Genomic DNA, 14685 nt, shown 5'->3' with positions numbered 1-14685 from the left:
AGAAAACAAATGTGTTCCAAATTCCACACACCTATAAAGGATGAACATTAGATTTTCCTTCTGCATGCTGTATTTCCTCATTATTTACAGTATTGCATAGAAATTATGGCTCCCTCTAGTGGAAATTCTAAATGCTTATGTTTTTATAATTTTATATTTTAAAATATATCATTTGATAGGATAAATAAAAAAACTCCAGATATTATCTAACATTCTTTCCTTGACCCTTATTTAGTCATAGTATTTCAGCCTACATCCAACAATTGCATTCTAGGAATATGTTCTATACAATACATATTAATCCTATAGCTTGGAAAGACAGCTAAAGAAGAGAATATAATTTGTATTTGTTTGAGATAATTCATCTTCAGCTCTTTCTTTCCCTTATAAAAGAGCCATTGATGCTGTAATGAACTTACACTGCAACTACTTTGTGTGATAGGCCAATAGTATACAACAGTTTTCTACCAAAATTTATTTCCCTTTTGCTATGACTGGGGATGAAATCTAGAAAGTCAAAACAATTATCTTTTTGCAAGAAGTAGCAACTGGAATTGGACAGCACTTCAGATTCAAAAGTAAATAGGTGTCTGAGAGCATACAAGCATATGACTGCAACTTCCTCAACCAAACCCATGTTTCCTGGTATCATGCTGCTTGTAGAAAGCAGTTGTGAACCTTCCATGGAAAGGTCCAGTTGCCTTAAGGAGCTGCAGGTGAGTACTACATAAATCAGTGATGGCGAACCTTTTACAGACTGAGTGCCCAAACCGCAACCCAAAACCCACTTATTTATTGCAAAGTGTCAGGGGCTCATCAGCATTGTGGTGCCCTCGGGGGGGCACGCAAAAACCAAGGGCGCAAAAATGGGCCACCGTGCTGCAAGGCACAAAAATGGCCACCGCTACTCCACAGGGTGCAGATACAAGGTGCTGCACCAAGCAAGAATGGGGCAGGGCTAGTGAGTATCATGCAGGCACTAGCCCCGCCTCATTTGCAGTGCGTGCATACCCGCGCCCCCTGCGTGCACACGCACATCTAAAATATCTCTCTTTTCTTCCAGTCCGCTAATCGACAATGGTTGGTAACCTCTACTCGAGCTTGCTAGTTGGCCGCTTCACCTCCTTTGTGCTGGGCGGGGCTCCTGCTCTGGGCGGTGGTGGTGGCCTTATGGACCTGTTACTGGCGGCGGCACACGTGCCAACAGAGAGGACTATGAGTGCCGCCTCTGGCACGCGTGCCATAGGTTCGCCACCAGTGACATAAATCAAATCTAAAGTATGGCACAACTCTTGCAGCAGTCAATCAGGTAAAATTCATCTGTTACAATGAGCAAAGATAGATTCCTTTCCTATTTTTTCCTAGGATATATTAGACTACACCTTCCAGAATTCTCAGCCAACATATATAAATTGTAGTATAACAAATTGGAGGACAACTACTTTTAGAGGAGGCTGCCTAAGGCAAAAATAGGTGGCAATATTCCAGATAACATGGTGGGTGTGTGAAGTCATCAAACAAGACATTTGCATAAAGCCAAGACTTGAACTATAAACTGTATTTGTTAAGTCTGTTTGATAGGTGAAAACACATTTGATAGACCTTTAATATAAGTTGGTAAATTTTTTGATTACTTTGGACCTTTCCTGATAAGTGATAATCAGCTCAAGGTCAAATCTAAGGTGTGCAATCCGATTTTTTCACAAACCTTTTGCTTCAAATGCAAGCATAGAAATTTTGTCCAGAAATAGTTAATTAATAGCTTGCATAGGTTATTTTAGTTCAATGAAATAAATAGGTGAGCCTGCTGAATGTAAGTAGTGGCCCTTTGAAATTGCCTGTATCAGTCTCAGACTTTCATTTCATTTTTGGAATTTATTATAGTTATCTGACATGTTGGCTTTGCTTTTGACATGGGGAGCAATGATGATATTGTGCAGTAGTTTGTGGTATGTTTTGGGAGTAAGAAGAAGGTAAGGAAAATTACTTTCAAGCATTCTGTCATGAATTCTGATTTTCCTTCCTTTTAATAATATTAAAGATTTCTTTTAAAAAAAACTATATGTTTAACACTTTTATTAACTAATTGATACAATGATTACAATGATTGATTGTTCATGTGTATATGCATGGGAAAGCAACATAAATGTATTATATGTATATATGTATGTATGTATGTATGTATAGTGTAAACAGACATAATCATATATAGATGATTCATATTTTATCATGAATCAGCATTTCAAATTATAAAGGATATCTTTAGCATGACAAATAGATTTCATTGAATTTTATTTACAATAGGTCTAAGGCATTCTAATTATTGGGGCTATATTAAGCTTCCCGACTGGACTCAAATCATTGAGTTCTTATCAGTTCTCTACTATCTCCTCAATAGATTTATCCCTCAGGGGAGGGCAAAGTACAAAATATCAAGGCAAAACCTTAATTTATACTGTAAATTTACACTCTATGTAAATATGAATATATATTCCTTTCTTTAGACATCCAGGGGAGCCACCTTTGGAGAATGGAATGTTGCCATATTTTGGCTGTGCTTTACAGTTTGGGGTTGATCCTCTCAAATTCCTCAGGGAACGACAAAAGAAGCACGGTTCCACTTTCACATGCCAATTGGCTGGAAAATATGTCCATTTCCTCACAGATCCATTTTCCTATCATGCTATGATACAACAAGGAAGAAATCTGGATTGGAAAAAATTCCATTTTACAACTTCAGCAAAGGTACTATTTCAAAAGAATAACTATAGTAATTAAATTCTTTTTCTGTTAAACGTGGGCAGGGTGAAGGGCTCAGTTTAAAAACCATGTCACCAAATACTGATTGGTGTGGGGTTTGTGGTTGTTAGCACAATATAAGGATGCTGTCCCAATATTCTTCAGATCCAAGCTTTTAAGCCCAATGGAATGAAACCAAATTTCACATTAAATGTAATTATTGTTTTGTCTTATTTATAGTTCAGTACTTCAAACTGCCTCTACTGCTTTTACAGCCTAGAAGAATCTTCCTTAATGTATATAAAAATTGATTTTCTTTATGGATTTTGATAAATCAATGCCAGCATATTTAAAGCAAAGAAAGCAAGAATATAAATGTAGGATTTTAACTATCAGTTTAATGATTGGCCTGACTGATTCAGGGTGTAATTTTGTGCTCTCTTGCCTAATATATCTTTGCTTGCAGGCCGGTATCAGATGATTTATATCTTTCAAATAAAGACACAGTTCAGTGTCAAATTTTATCTCCCCACCTTTGTAATTTAGATTACTGTTGGAAAACAAGTGTAAACACTGCTTTGTTCAGAATACATACAGTAACAGCAAATTATTTTCAAGTATAACTATTCTACCATACAGACAACCATTAATATGATGGATTTTTAATCTGGAAGATAAGTTTTAGATTAGTTTCAGATTTAGTATTTGCTATCATTTTCTCATCCAGCATAGAAAGCCAATGATGGATGTAAACCCATTTCCTATTGTAGATGAATCTTCTGCGTTTAAATGGTTACTAAATGGGGATTCTAAATGGCTGTACTCTATCACTCAGAATCCATCAGTAGGCAGTATGTTTAAGTATATCTCATCCCTAAGTTTTTCTTTCCCTTTTATAAATTATAGAAAAAATATAAAGTGCTTTCAATTTCAGATGCACGGGACATACAACACTCTAAGTAGTGCCATTCAGTTCTATCTTTAAGATGATTTGTGGTGAGTTAAATGGCATCAAAATAGGGTGAAAAGAGAGGAGAAGAGATTAGATAATTAATTAGTGGCAATTAATATTCTCAATATTTTGTGACAGGCCTTTGGACACGCAAGCATTGATCCAAGTGATGGATTCACTACTGAGAATATGCACCATACCGTCACAAGAACATTGCAGGGTAATGCCTTAACATTTCTCAGTGAAACTATGATGGAGAACTTGCATTATGTCATGGTGGAGTCAAATGCAGGAAAAATGAACTCCAGTGGCTGGGTCACTGATAAGCTTTATGAATTCTGCTGTCGTGTAATGTTTGAATCTGGGTTTTTAACACTTTTTGGTACAGAATTTAATACACATCATGACAAGGTCCTTGCTTCTAGTCAACAAGCCCAGAGAGCACGTATTCTCAGTAGCCTAGAGAACTTCAAGGAATTTGATCAAATCTTTCCAGCTCTTGTAGCAGGTCTTCCTATCCATCTATTTAAAAATGCTTACAGTGCACGAGAGAAGCTAGCTGAGACTCTGCTCCATGAGAACCTTAAAAAAAGAGAAAACATTTCCGAACTCATTTCTCTCCGAATGTACTTGAATGATACATTGTCCACTTTTGATGATATGGGTAAAGCAAAGACACATCTTGCAATCCTGTGGGCATCGCAAGCTAACACGATACCTGCTACATTTTGGAGTTCATTCTATCTTATTAGGTGAGTTCATACAAATGGCGGTCTACAAGAATACTATTTCTATTATAGTCAGTTTATTTACTGTTGACTAAGTGGTGAGATTAGTATTAGTTGATATGCTGGATGAATGTTGTTAAATATATTAATGATATTTGTTAAAACTTTTCTTCTGCATTTCTGGATTTCAGACCTTATTCATAAAGAATGTTATTAGAGCTCTATAGAGAAGAACTGTAAGGGGACAAGTAAAAAAGAAGGATCAGCCTAGAATCATTATGTAGCCACAGAGAAACTCCAACCTTCCCTTGATTTCTGTTGACCTATTAACCAGATGCTGACTGTTCATTGAGATGATTCCTGTACGTAGGCTTTTAGCAATAAATCAATTAAATTGAACCTTCACCATGTGGACCTGGTCTTTTGCATCTGACACTATAGACATGATAGATATGGTTTGTTAATAAATGAGCAGTGCAAATATCCTCAAAATGGGAAGAATTGATCAACCAGCTCTTTTGCAAATGTACTGCTGTAGGATATTATTTTGTAAAACACTATTTATATGTTTCATTTTTGCTACAAAGCCTAGGACAACCTTTTCCAAACCAATATTACCTAATGACTTTAAATCAGAACTCTTACAAAGCTTATGCTGGACAGGAATTCAGGATTTGTTATCCTAGGATTTGAGGACATCAGCTGGGAAAGGCTGAACCAGAGAATCTTAATTTGCCAATTCCATGACGGCCAGAAATTCTCTCTGAAGATAAGGAGTCTCATGAAACCAATATTACAAAAGGAAGAGCATTAAAATGAACTCTAAAAAAGGCCATTTATGTTTGCTCAGAGTTATATTGGGTAAATACACTATAATGCAGGGGTGTTAAACTGCCGGCCCATGGGCCGGATGCATCATGCCGAAACTGCACCCACCCCATTGCAGCAATGGAAAAAAAGTCACGATACATTGGGACACGTCACGTGATGTTGCGAGTTTGACCCCTGTTATAACGGATGCTTGCAGCATCCTAACATTTGGCAATAAAATTTAGGAACACTGGTGAAATTATTCTGATGATACATGTTCCCAATTGATCCGTTCACCATTAATCTGACTTCCATAAGGGTTAATTGGCCTATGTATTCAGGAAAAAGGATGAAACTACATAATACCTCCATAGAAGTTTGATGCCAACAAGACTGGTAGTTTTCTATCATCATCAGAAATACTAGCTCTGCAGGATCAAACATGATTCTGAACCACAAAGTTGGAATCATGGTCCAAATTTGGGCCTTAATGCTTGGACCATTAGCTTTAGGCTTCACAATTGCATTAGGGACACATTTTGGAGAACTGAACTGAATCCTAATAAACATAAATGAATGGTTTAATATGCTCTAAGGGTTGTAAAAGGACTGAACTGCATACCATACAATTATTGTGTCACTTGTTTAGGTATAATTGCTGCAGAAATATAAATTTAGTTCTGTTAAAGTTACAACATGCCAACTTCCAAGTTATGATGCTTGAGTCTCCAGTACTTAGGATGAGATAACTTCTCAATTGTGTCCTTTTTGGAATATATGAGGTTAAAAACAAACTTTCAGAATACATTTTGATAGTGAGATACTAAGACTGAGAAGTAAAATGCAAAGCAATAAAGCTGATCATAGACAGAATGTAGATAGAATACTTCCATAGGCAAACTGAACCATGCAATCACATTTTCATAGCTGAGTCAAGAGAGAAATGTTGCCAATGGCCATACTTCCTATCTTGGTTGTTTAAGATATGATTATCCTGGGCAAGATCTGCCTGTAACTCAACACAACCTGGAGCTATTTCTAAGGATAGGGCACAATGACTGTAATAATGCATTTTATTGATGTTCATTGTATGGCTTAGACTAATGTCTAGAGTTGCCTTGGCAAGATGAACAACACAGATGATTAATAATAAACAAATACAATAATGTGAATATTTGTATTGTGATGTCACTGTCTTTCTCTTTCAGGAATCTCAGTGCAATGAAAGCAGCTACAAAAGAGGCAGAACGAGTGCTAAAAGATGCTGGCGAAAAGATCTGTACAAGCAGGAAACCCATTTGCTTGAATAAAAAACAGCTGGATGACATGCCTATATTAGGTACGCTTGGTTAACTTTTACTGAAATATATGAACTCCCATCTGCTAGAATTTAGAAACCACTAATCATCAGAACAAATCAGCTGGATAATAGTCTTAGTCTTGCTCTAATGATGAAATATAGTATGCTTGGCTGGAACAACAGTTCATGCATTGGTTTTGCTTTTTCATTTTTACTGGATCAGGTTTGACTTTAATATCAGTATAGTAGCACAGCTGTTTATCGTACATTTAGGTGAAAGTTCATTTTTACTTCCTCTACATAGACAGCATTATAAAAGAAGCACTAAGACTCTCCAGTGCATCCATGACAGTCCGAGTTGCAAAGAAAGATTTCATTTTGCAATTAGGCAATGATTCCTACAATATCCGCAAAGATGACATCATAGCTGTTTATCCCCAGCTGTTGCATCTTGATCCTGAAATCTATCCTGATCCACTGGTGAGTTTTCCAACAAAACAGTTTGCCAGAGTACTAACAGGAAGAAATAATTCTATATTATAAAACAATTTGGGTTTTGCTCAGTGAATTCTCCCACAGGTAAGAACTTAATACCATAGGCAGAATAATATCAGTATTTGTCCAGGCTCCATCTTTGCCTTAGTATTAGCAACAATTAGGTGCATTAATACTTTTCATTTGTAATTATATAATTAATCAGTTTAAATATCATCCCAATAATTATTTCAGTTTTAGTTTCCTAAGACATGTTTTACCAACGTTGATAAACTACTGGGAAAGAAATGGACTGAAATAACCATTCTATCCTGAGGTTATTAAACAAACCATGTTCATACGTAGAAAATGTTAATGTATAGCACACTACTTTGGATATAGTAAGACAGATGCCATAAATACCATAAATAGCTGCCAAATAATCTGTTTTGGTGATAATTTTACTAAAGTGTACAATACAAAGATGAATACAAATACAAAGTAAGAAAAATATAAACAGTAAAGAAAAAGTGCAAAGATATAGAAGAAAGAAACTTCATATACTCTTTCATACCATTTTAAATATCTCACAGGAAATATTCTTTCAAGCCCATCTAGCCTTTAACTTTCCCAAGTCCCCTTTTTGCTATTTTCAAAAGTTTTTTTTCTTTTTAATCCTTAAATTTAAATAAAACTTCATTAATCTAGGATACGAAACTCCCAGCATGATAAATCTAGCGTTCAGAAGATTATTAATAACCAAGCAGGTAACTTCCTAGAGTAGTTAAGAAAGGTAATAGGTAAATCCAGGGTGCTTTTGAAGGCGCCAAACCATGGCTTAGTATGATGATTTCCCACAGATTTCCAGAACTCTCAAATCTGTAAGAGATTACTATGTTGCTATCTCTTCGTGGGGAGCTTGTGTATAAAGCAAACCTGTGGGTAATTTGAGCCCTCTTCTTGATCTGGAAAGGAGTTCCAAGGAGCCAATGGATTCACAGGCTTCCTTCCCCCCCCCCCCATATCTGGCAGTTTTATTCATATGGATCCATCTTTAATCTGCCATTATTCCCCAGAAGTCCATAATTTTTGTGAAAGTTAAAATTAAATGATAATGCATGTGTATACATGTATGGAGAGAGAGAGAGAGAGACACAGAGAGTGTGTGCTTGGTGTAGTGGTAAAAGTGCTGGCCTAGAAACCAGGAGATTGTTAATTCTTGTCCCACCTTAGACAAGAAAGCCAGCTGGGTCATTTTGGACCAGTCACACTCCTACAGCCTAACCCATCTCATATAGTTAATTGTCGGGAAACTAGCAGGAAGGAGTATGAATGTGGGTTTTCCACCATGAGCTATTGATTAAAATCATAGAGGGATAATAAATAAATAAATAAATAAATAAATAAATAAATAAATAAATAAATAAATAAATAAATAAATAAATAATATATAGATTGGAAGAGAATGATTGTTGCTTTTGGATCCATACTTATTAATGATAAGGAGGAAAAAACTTACTCCCTAAAGAATTTTTGTAATAAGTAGAAAGCAAAGGAAAAAATATCTATATCTATAGACAGTGATAACATTAGAAGTGACAAACTAAATGCAAAATATCAAGGGTATGGCTACTCATTGGGTAAAAAAAAGGAAGCAGAGTTCATTGCTTATTTCATTATCCAAGATTTTCCCACTTCAAAATGCCGTTTTAAAGTATATTCAGTCAAGTGTTAATTTGATCTGAAATTTTTATATATTTCCAACATTTTATCCAATATTTTATGTGAAAGTTGTTTAATATTCTGAAATATATTATCATATTTAATTTATCTGGCTAGTAACATATTCAGCAATTGATTTCCAAATCATCAGAAAAAAGAATACACATTCAGTTTTCATTTGCAACTCTTAAATTATCTTAAGGTTGCTGAGTTAGCACATAACACTGTTTTGAATTTTGTTACAGACATTCAAATTTGATCGTTATCTTGGAGAAAATGGAGAAGAAAAAACTTTCTATCGTAATGGTCACAAATTAAAATATTATTATATGCCATTTGGAACAGGATTGGCAAAATGTCCTGGAAGATTATTTGCTATTAATGAAATCAAACAATTTCTGAGTTTCTTGCTTTTCTATTTTGAAGTGGAACTAGTTGACAACAATGTAAAGTGCCCTTCTTTGGATCAATCGCGAGCTGGACTTGGTGTTTTGCAACCTTCAAATGATATAGATTTCAAGTACAGATTAAAACTTTCATGAATGTAAAGAGCACTATTATATCTTAGCATCAGTCCTCCAAAGAGATAGAAAGGTCCACTGAGTAAAAGTGCTGCAATATACTAGAAAAAAATGAGACAGCTTGGAGAAACTGCTATCATTGTTTTATATGATTGTATAGGAAATATTTTCCAGTGTAAATCAGATTTCTGGACTGATTCCTGTGAGTTCTGGGGATAGGTCTTTCCACTAAATGTGCTTGTATTGGTTTTGAGACCAAATCAGAGTAAAGGGGAAAAAATGAAAGAAGGATATAAATTGACCATCTATAACCCCAAAGCCTATGAGACATGATTACTTCACTAGATTTTGAAAAACGATAGATAACCTTGTACCATGCTGCCTTTTACGTACTTGCAAATAAAGCTTGCAAACATAAGATCATGGGTTAGACTTTAGGTCACTGATAAAATGTGTACAAAACTCATCCTAATACCAGATGAGTATGAATATTTTTTTCAGGCAAGGGCGGTCCAGCTTTCCTTATTGCTTTTGTAGACCCTGATCTTAACATCATCCCAAATGAAGGTCTGGGTGTTGTGGATTTTTGTTTATTTCTATATAACTACTGTGTATAGATTTTATTTTCTTCAATAAAATATTTTATTCATTCTGGAAAGCTTTAAGAGTGTTTTCTTATTCTTCAGCTCAGACAATTTTCAGTGGTGATGACATCTCCTATTATAGAACCAACCAAAATCTGCTCAGTATGTAACATCTAAAAAATATTGAGAGGAAAATTTCAGGGGGAAAATAAGAATTCTGGGTCATGAGCAAATAGAAGGTCACTGTCAGTTTACTTACTGATAGACCAAAGTAACCTCACACTATTTTATTCTTTCTCTGGCAAAAGCAGAACTACACAAGCTTCCTAATACATCAAACGGAATACTGGCTGTGCTATTTATTTAACCTATAATAACCTTCAAAACAAGCAGGCAAAGACTTTTTAACATGAGTAGTGAAAAGAAATAACAAGAATTCATCCTTCAGGCCAGCAAATGGATTCATGTCACATTTTTTTTTAAAAAAATTACTACAGTACCTAGCCAAGTTTCTTTTCTTAGTCTAACAACTGTTACTGTAAATCAATGCAAGGAGAAATCCCATCCACATGTGTCACCTATCTTAGAGTCAGGGTGAGGGAACATAGTTTTGAAAATAGTGTCTACCTTCAATTGAGTATTTTCTATAAGCAAATGCACAGAAGTTAGGCAAAGAACTTTTAACATGGAAAAAGGATGACTGGAAAAAGATAGAAGTATACTGAATAAAATTACACATGGCATGGAGAAAGTAGCTAGGGAATCCTTTTTTTCTGCCTCTCAAAATACTAGGACCTGATACCATCCTTTAAAGTAGAATGGAAAGACATATAAAATAATCACAGGAACCATTTTTTCACACAATATAATATATATTAATATTTTCTACTGATTGTATTGTTTTGATATTTTTTTTCATTTTTAATTGTAATATATACTGCTCACAAAAATAAAGGGAACGCAAACCCCTTCAGATCCATGGTAAAATGTTCCCTTTATTTTTGTGAGCAGTATATATTCTGAATTGTAAGCCATCCAGAGTCATTTACTGAGATGGGCGACTATAGAAATTGAACAAATAAATAAATTAACCTGTAGAATTCATTACCAGGGTGGTCATTAACATGAATGGTTTTGGACGGATTCCACGTAGGAGTTGCATAGAGGAAGAAGGCAATTTGTTTGTCTCTTGCTTGTAAGCACCTTAGAAACAAGACTAACTGACGACATCTTTGTTCACTAACTTAACTATATCCGGAACTAGACTAGGTCGTACCGATGAATACAAAAATTTAGTGTGAAATGCGACGTCGTGGAAGTTTATGTACATGGTTAGTACGATAAGGGAAAACCTCTTTCGTTTCAATCTGTTTACGTCTTTTGATCATTCTTACTTATTCCACTTTCCTCTGGAAGGCATGAACAAAGAGAAAAGAAAATATAGCTGAGTAGAAGTTATGCTAACACCATGGCTATGCATGTATCCTATACATTTCTATCCCTACGTTTTCAGTTTATATGTATTTTGCTTTCTTTACTGCATTCTTTGCAATTATCTTTTCTAGCTATACATATTAAACCAGTGTTTTTCAACTTGGTCATTTTAAGATGGGTGAATTTCAATCCCCAGCATGCTGGTTGGGAGATTCTTAAGTCCACACATTTTAAAATTATCAAGTTTGAAAAACACCACATTAAACTATTTGTTTCTTTCCTCATGTTTTTTCAAAAATAGTTTCTCAACTGATTTTTTTTCTCATCCATAACCAATTTAAATTTTGTTATTCTACCAAGCATCTTTTTAAATATTTCCACTGATGGAGACTTAATTTATTTCACTCTGTTCTAAGTAGTACCTACATCCTCTTTCTAGTCACTGTGTTGGGAGATTAATCTATCTTTTATTTTTTTTGAGACAAGAGCTGTACTTTCTCTTCCAATCATACATCTTTCAGTTCCATTCTTTCATTTCTTTCTTTTTCTTCCTTGTCCATTTTTTCTTAAGAGCCTCCCCTGAATGATTTGACCCACATTCAGAACCTTTTACCATTATGTTTCACTAATTCATAAGGAAACAAATTAAACATATTGATTCATTACTATTTTATGTATATGCATGGATGGACTGGTGTGTAAACCACAGATTTGAAACAAGCAGATATTTCTCAATGACAGTCATTCTTCTCAGTTTTTCTTCAGTCTTCCAAAGATCAGTCTCTTTCTATATTCTGCCTTCTCTGTTATTAGTTACTGCAGCATAAGATGTAATTATCAACATATGAATTTCTACTATCATACACTATAGGAACAATCTAGCTCAGAGGTCCCCAACCCCCGAGCTAAGGACCGGTACTGGTCCACAGCCCATTGGGAACTGGGCAGTGCAAGCAGTGTGCGAGTTCACAAAGCTTCATTTACACATGCACGAGAACTAGATTGCATGTGCAAAACCATCCCTTCCCCCCTATTGCCGCCGCTGCTGCTGCTGTTGATTTGTGGAGCCAGAAGGGTTGGGGACACTGATCTAGATGACATCAATTCATACTTTTTGACATACACTAAATTTGATTTCTTTCATTCATAATTATAATTCAGCTTCCCTTCTATATCAATGCACAATTGCACAAGATTATCTTCATTCAGATCTAAAACACTGTTTCTATTTTTATTAACTGAACAAATATTTTCACTTCCAATGATTTTATTCCTGCTCTTTATCATACACTGCTCCTAAATTCCAAGTCATAATCTACTTTATAATCTGGTCATAGACACTGAATTATGCCACCTGTCACAGCTTTTTTAGAATAGAGAAAGTTGATTACAGCCTCAGTCTTACCTATGCCACATGCAGCATTCTCTGCTAATGTAAGAAAGGTAATTACAACTTTGGGCACATTTTGGTCAGTTGGCCTTATGCCTGACAAAAGCCATATTTTATCCCAAGCATGGTCAAGCTGTTCTATATAAACTTAGCTTTCTAATCTAGTAATTATGTTTCAAGTCAATATTCTTTGCTCAGATCTCATCAACTAAGAGATGGATTCAGAATACCGACTCACTTATGAATTTGGAATTACTATGTGGTATATTATATATCGTATACCATACAATTTAAGAATATGAAGATTTTTATCTCTGTCTTAATACCATACACATATAGGGAGACAATAGGTAAAGAAATGCTCAATTTATGTTAGGATTGTAGACTTTCTGAAAGCCTCTGGCCAGACAGAGTCACCTAATAAGGGACATGGGCAGCATAACAATTTAATAAATAAAATAAATAAATATTACTTTCCCTACTCTGATTCCTTACATATTTTGGATATGTTAAATATGCTATATACTGTTCCACAAAAAAATAGTTATCTGAGTGGCAAATTAAAATATGTCCGGCTGTATTTATTATGTTATGCTAATATTTCTAGCATTATAATTTTCTTTCTAAATTTATACTTTATTTTTAAAATATAAAGGCAACTACAATAATTTAAAACAGGTACTGTTTTCCATACAAATCTATTGTCATTCAAATCATCATATTTCTTGAAATGGGTTCTTTACACTGCACAATCCATCTTCAAACCCCATGGACTTCAGCACTTCAACACTGTAAACACAAAATGGAATCTTCATTATCCCTGTAGAATACCTGGAACAACCTATTGTCAGCTTTCTCCATAGAACCTTAGCCAATTTATCTGTACCTAAAGTAAACATTTCTTGGAAAAGACTGCTAGAAAACATTTAAGAGATTTGGAAATTCATGGATAGAGGAAAAACAACTCCCCCCCCCACAGAAAAATCTGCAAACATAAGGTTAGTGTTGATAATAGCATAATGCTTAATGAGCATTGAAACTGTTATATCAGAGATTTAATTGCAAATGTGTTTGGTCTCACTCTTCAAACAAATTTTTGTTCAACAAAACTGAAGAATAGGTTGCCTAATGGACTAGCAAGATGTGTTTATACACCATGGACATGTTATTTTTATATTGTTTTCAACACTCTAGACCATGTCAAACTCACAACGTCATGTGACGTCGTGCAATATATCGGAGCTTTTTTGCCATTGCGCCGTTACCCCACCCGCACCGAGGCCATACTACTTTGGCCGGGTACCCGACCGTCAAACTGTGGGGACGAGATCTGTTTGTTCATACTCGAGGAAGTTATAATAAATAAACCAGTCACTAAGATATGTAGATCAGAAGATTTTATAACAATATTTTAACTATGTTTTGTATATTAAATGAAAACAAGTTTGTTTTAATTTAAATTTTAAGTAGAGAGATTATCTCTCATTAACTGAGTACAGAGCTGCATTTGGATCACAGTTTATAGAAAGAATGAGTATCTTTTGACAGATATCCTAAACAGAATGCTCTTTTAGTATGATGATTATAACCAATGAATGGGAATGGGGGAGAGAGAGAGGGAGAGAATTAGAGAGGAAGAGAGGGAAAAAGTTACATTAATGCATTTGAAAAATTTAAAAGTATAAATTATAAGATACATATTGATTATGGGGTTAAGAATATATAAATATATTTCTCAACTTTACAAGGAGGACACATGTAGCCGAAATAGCACTGCCAAGCACAAAAGGTATATAGGAACAATCCTGGCAAAGCCCTGAGAGTTATAGAAGCAAACATGGTTTCCTAAAGCAGCCTCAATGACTTAATGATGGTAACCACATGCCCAATTCATGCGTTGCCATCAGAATCTTATAGACTTCCAAAATCATACAAGCAATTTTGCTGGGAAAAGGGCAGTGTTGTAGGTTTGTGATGAGCTTAATGAAGAAGTGGGGAGAAAGAAATGAGTAAACAAAAATAGAAGGAGTA

At 35.0% G+C, this 14685-nt stretch overlaps 1 protein-coding gene across 1 annotated transcript; it reads left to right on the top strand.

The window, feature by feature from the left end:
• Positions 1-1893: 1893 nt before the first annotated feature.
• Positions 1894-9267, top strand: LOC107284319 (cholesterol 7-alpha-monooxygenase). Its single transcript, XM_015812360.2, has 6 exons — positions 1894-1973; positions 2505-2745; positions 3830-4443; positions 6438-6568; positions 6834-7009; positions 8971-9267. The coding sequence occupies exons 1-6, from the start codon at positions 1894-1896 to the stop codon at positions 9265-9267; spliced, it is 1539 nt and encodes a 512-aa protein (XP_015667846.2).
• Positions 9268-14685: the final 5418 nt, after the last annotated feature.

This window comes from Protobothrops mucrosquamatus, unplaced genomic scaffold, assembly GCF_001527695.2.
Source record: "Protobothrops mucrosquamatus isolate PMUCROS unplaced genomic scaffold, P.Mucros_1.0 scaffold79, whole genome shotgun sequence".
In the NCBI taxonomy this organism is placed as follows: domain Eukaryota; kingdom Metazoa; phylum Chordata; class Lepidosauria; order Squamata; family Viperidae; genus Protobothrops; species Protobothrops mucrosquamatus.
This window is presented reverse-complemented; position numbering and strand designations above follow the sequence as displayed.

Bases quoted from the DNA above. Each gene is read 5' to 3' on its own strand.
- LOC107284319 (XM_015812360.2), top strand. From the start codon at position 1,894: ATGTTGGCTTTGCTTTTGACATGGGGAGCAATGATGATATTGTGCAGT. The intron at 4,444-6,437 runs GTGAGTTCATAC...TTTCTCTTTCAG, and splicing joins AGTTCATTCTATCTTATTAG to GAATCTCAGTGCAATGAAAG. The intron at 6,569-6,833 runs GTACGCTTGGTT...TCCTCTACATAG, and splicing joins GGATGACATGCCTATATTAG to ACAGCATTATAAAAGAAGCA.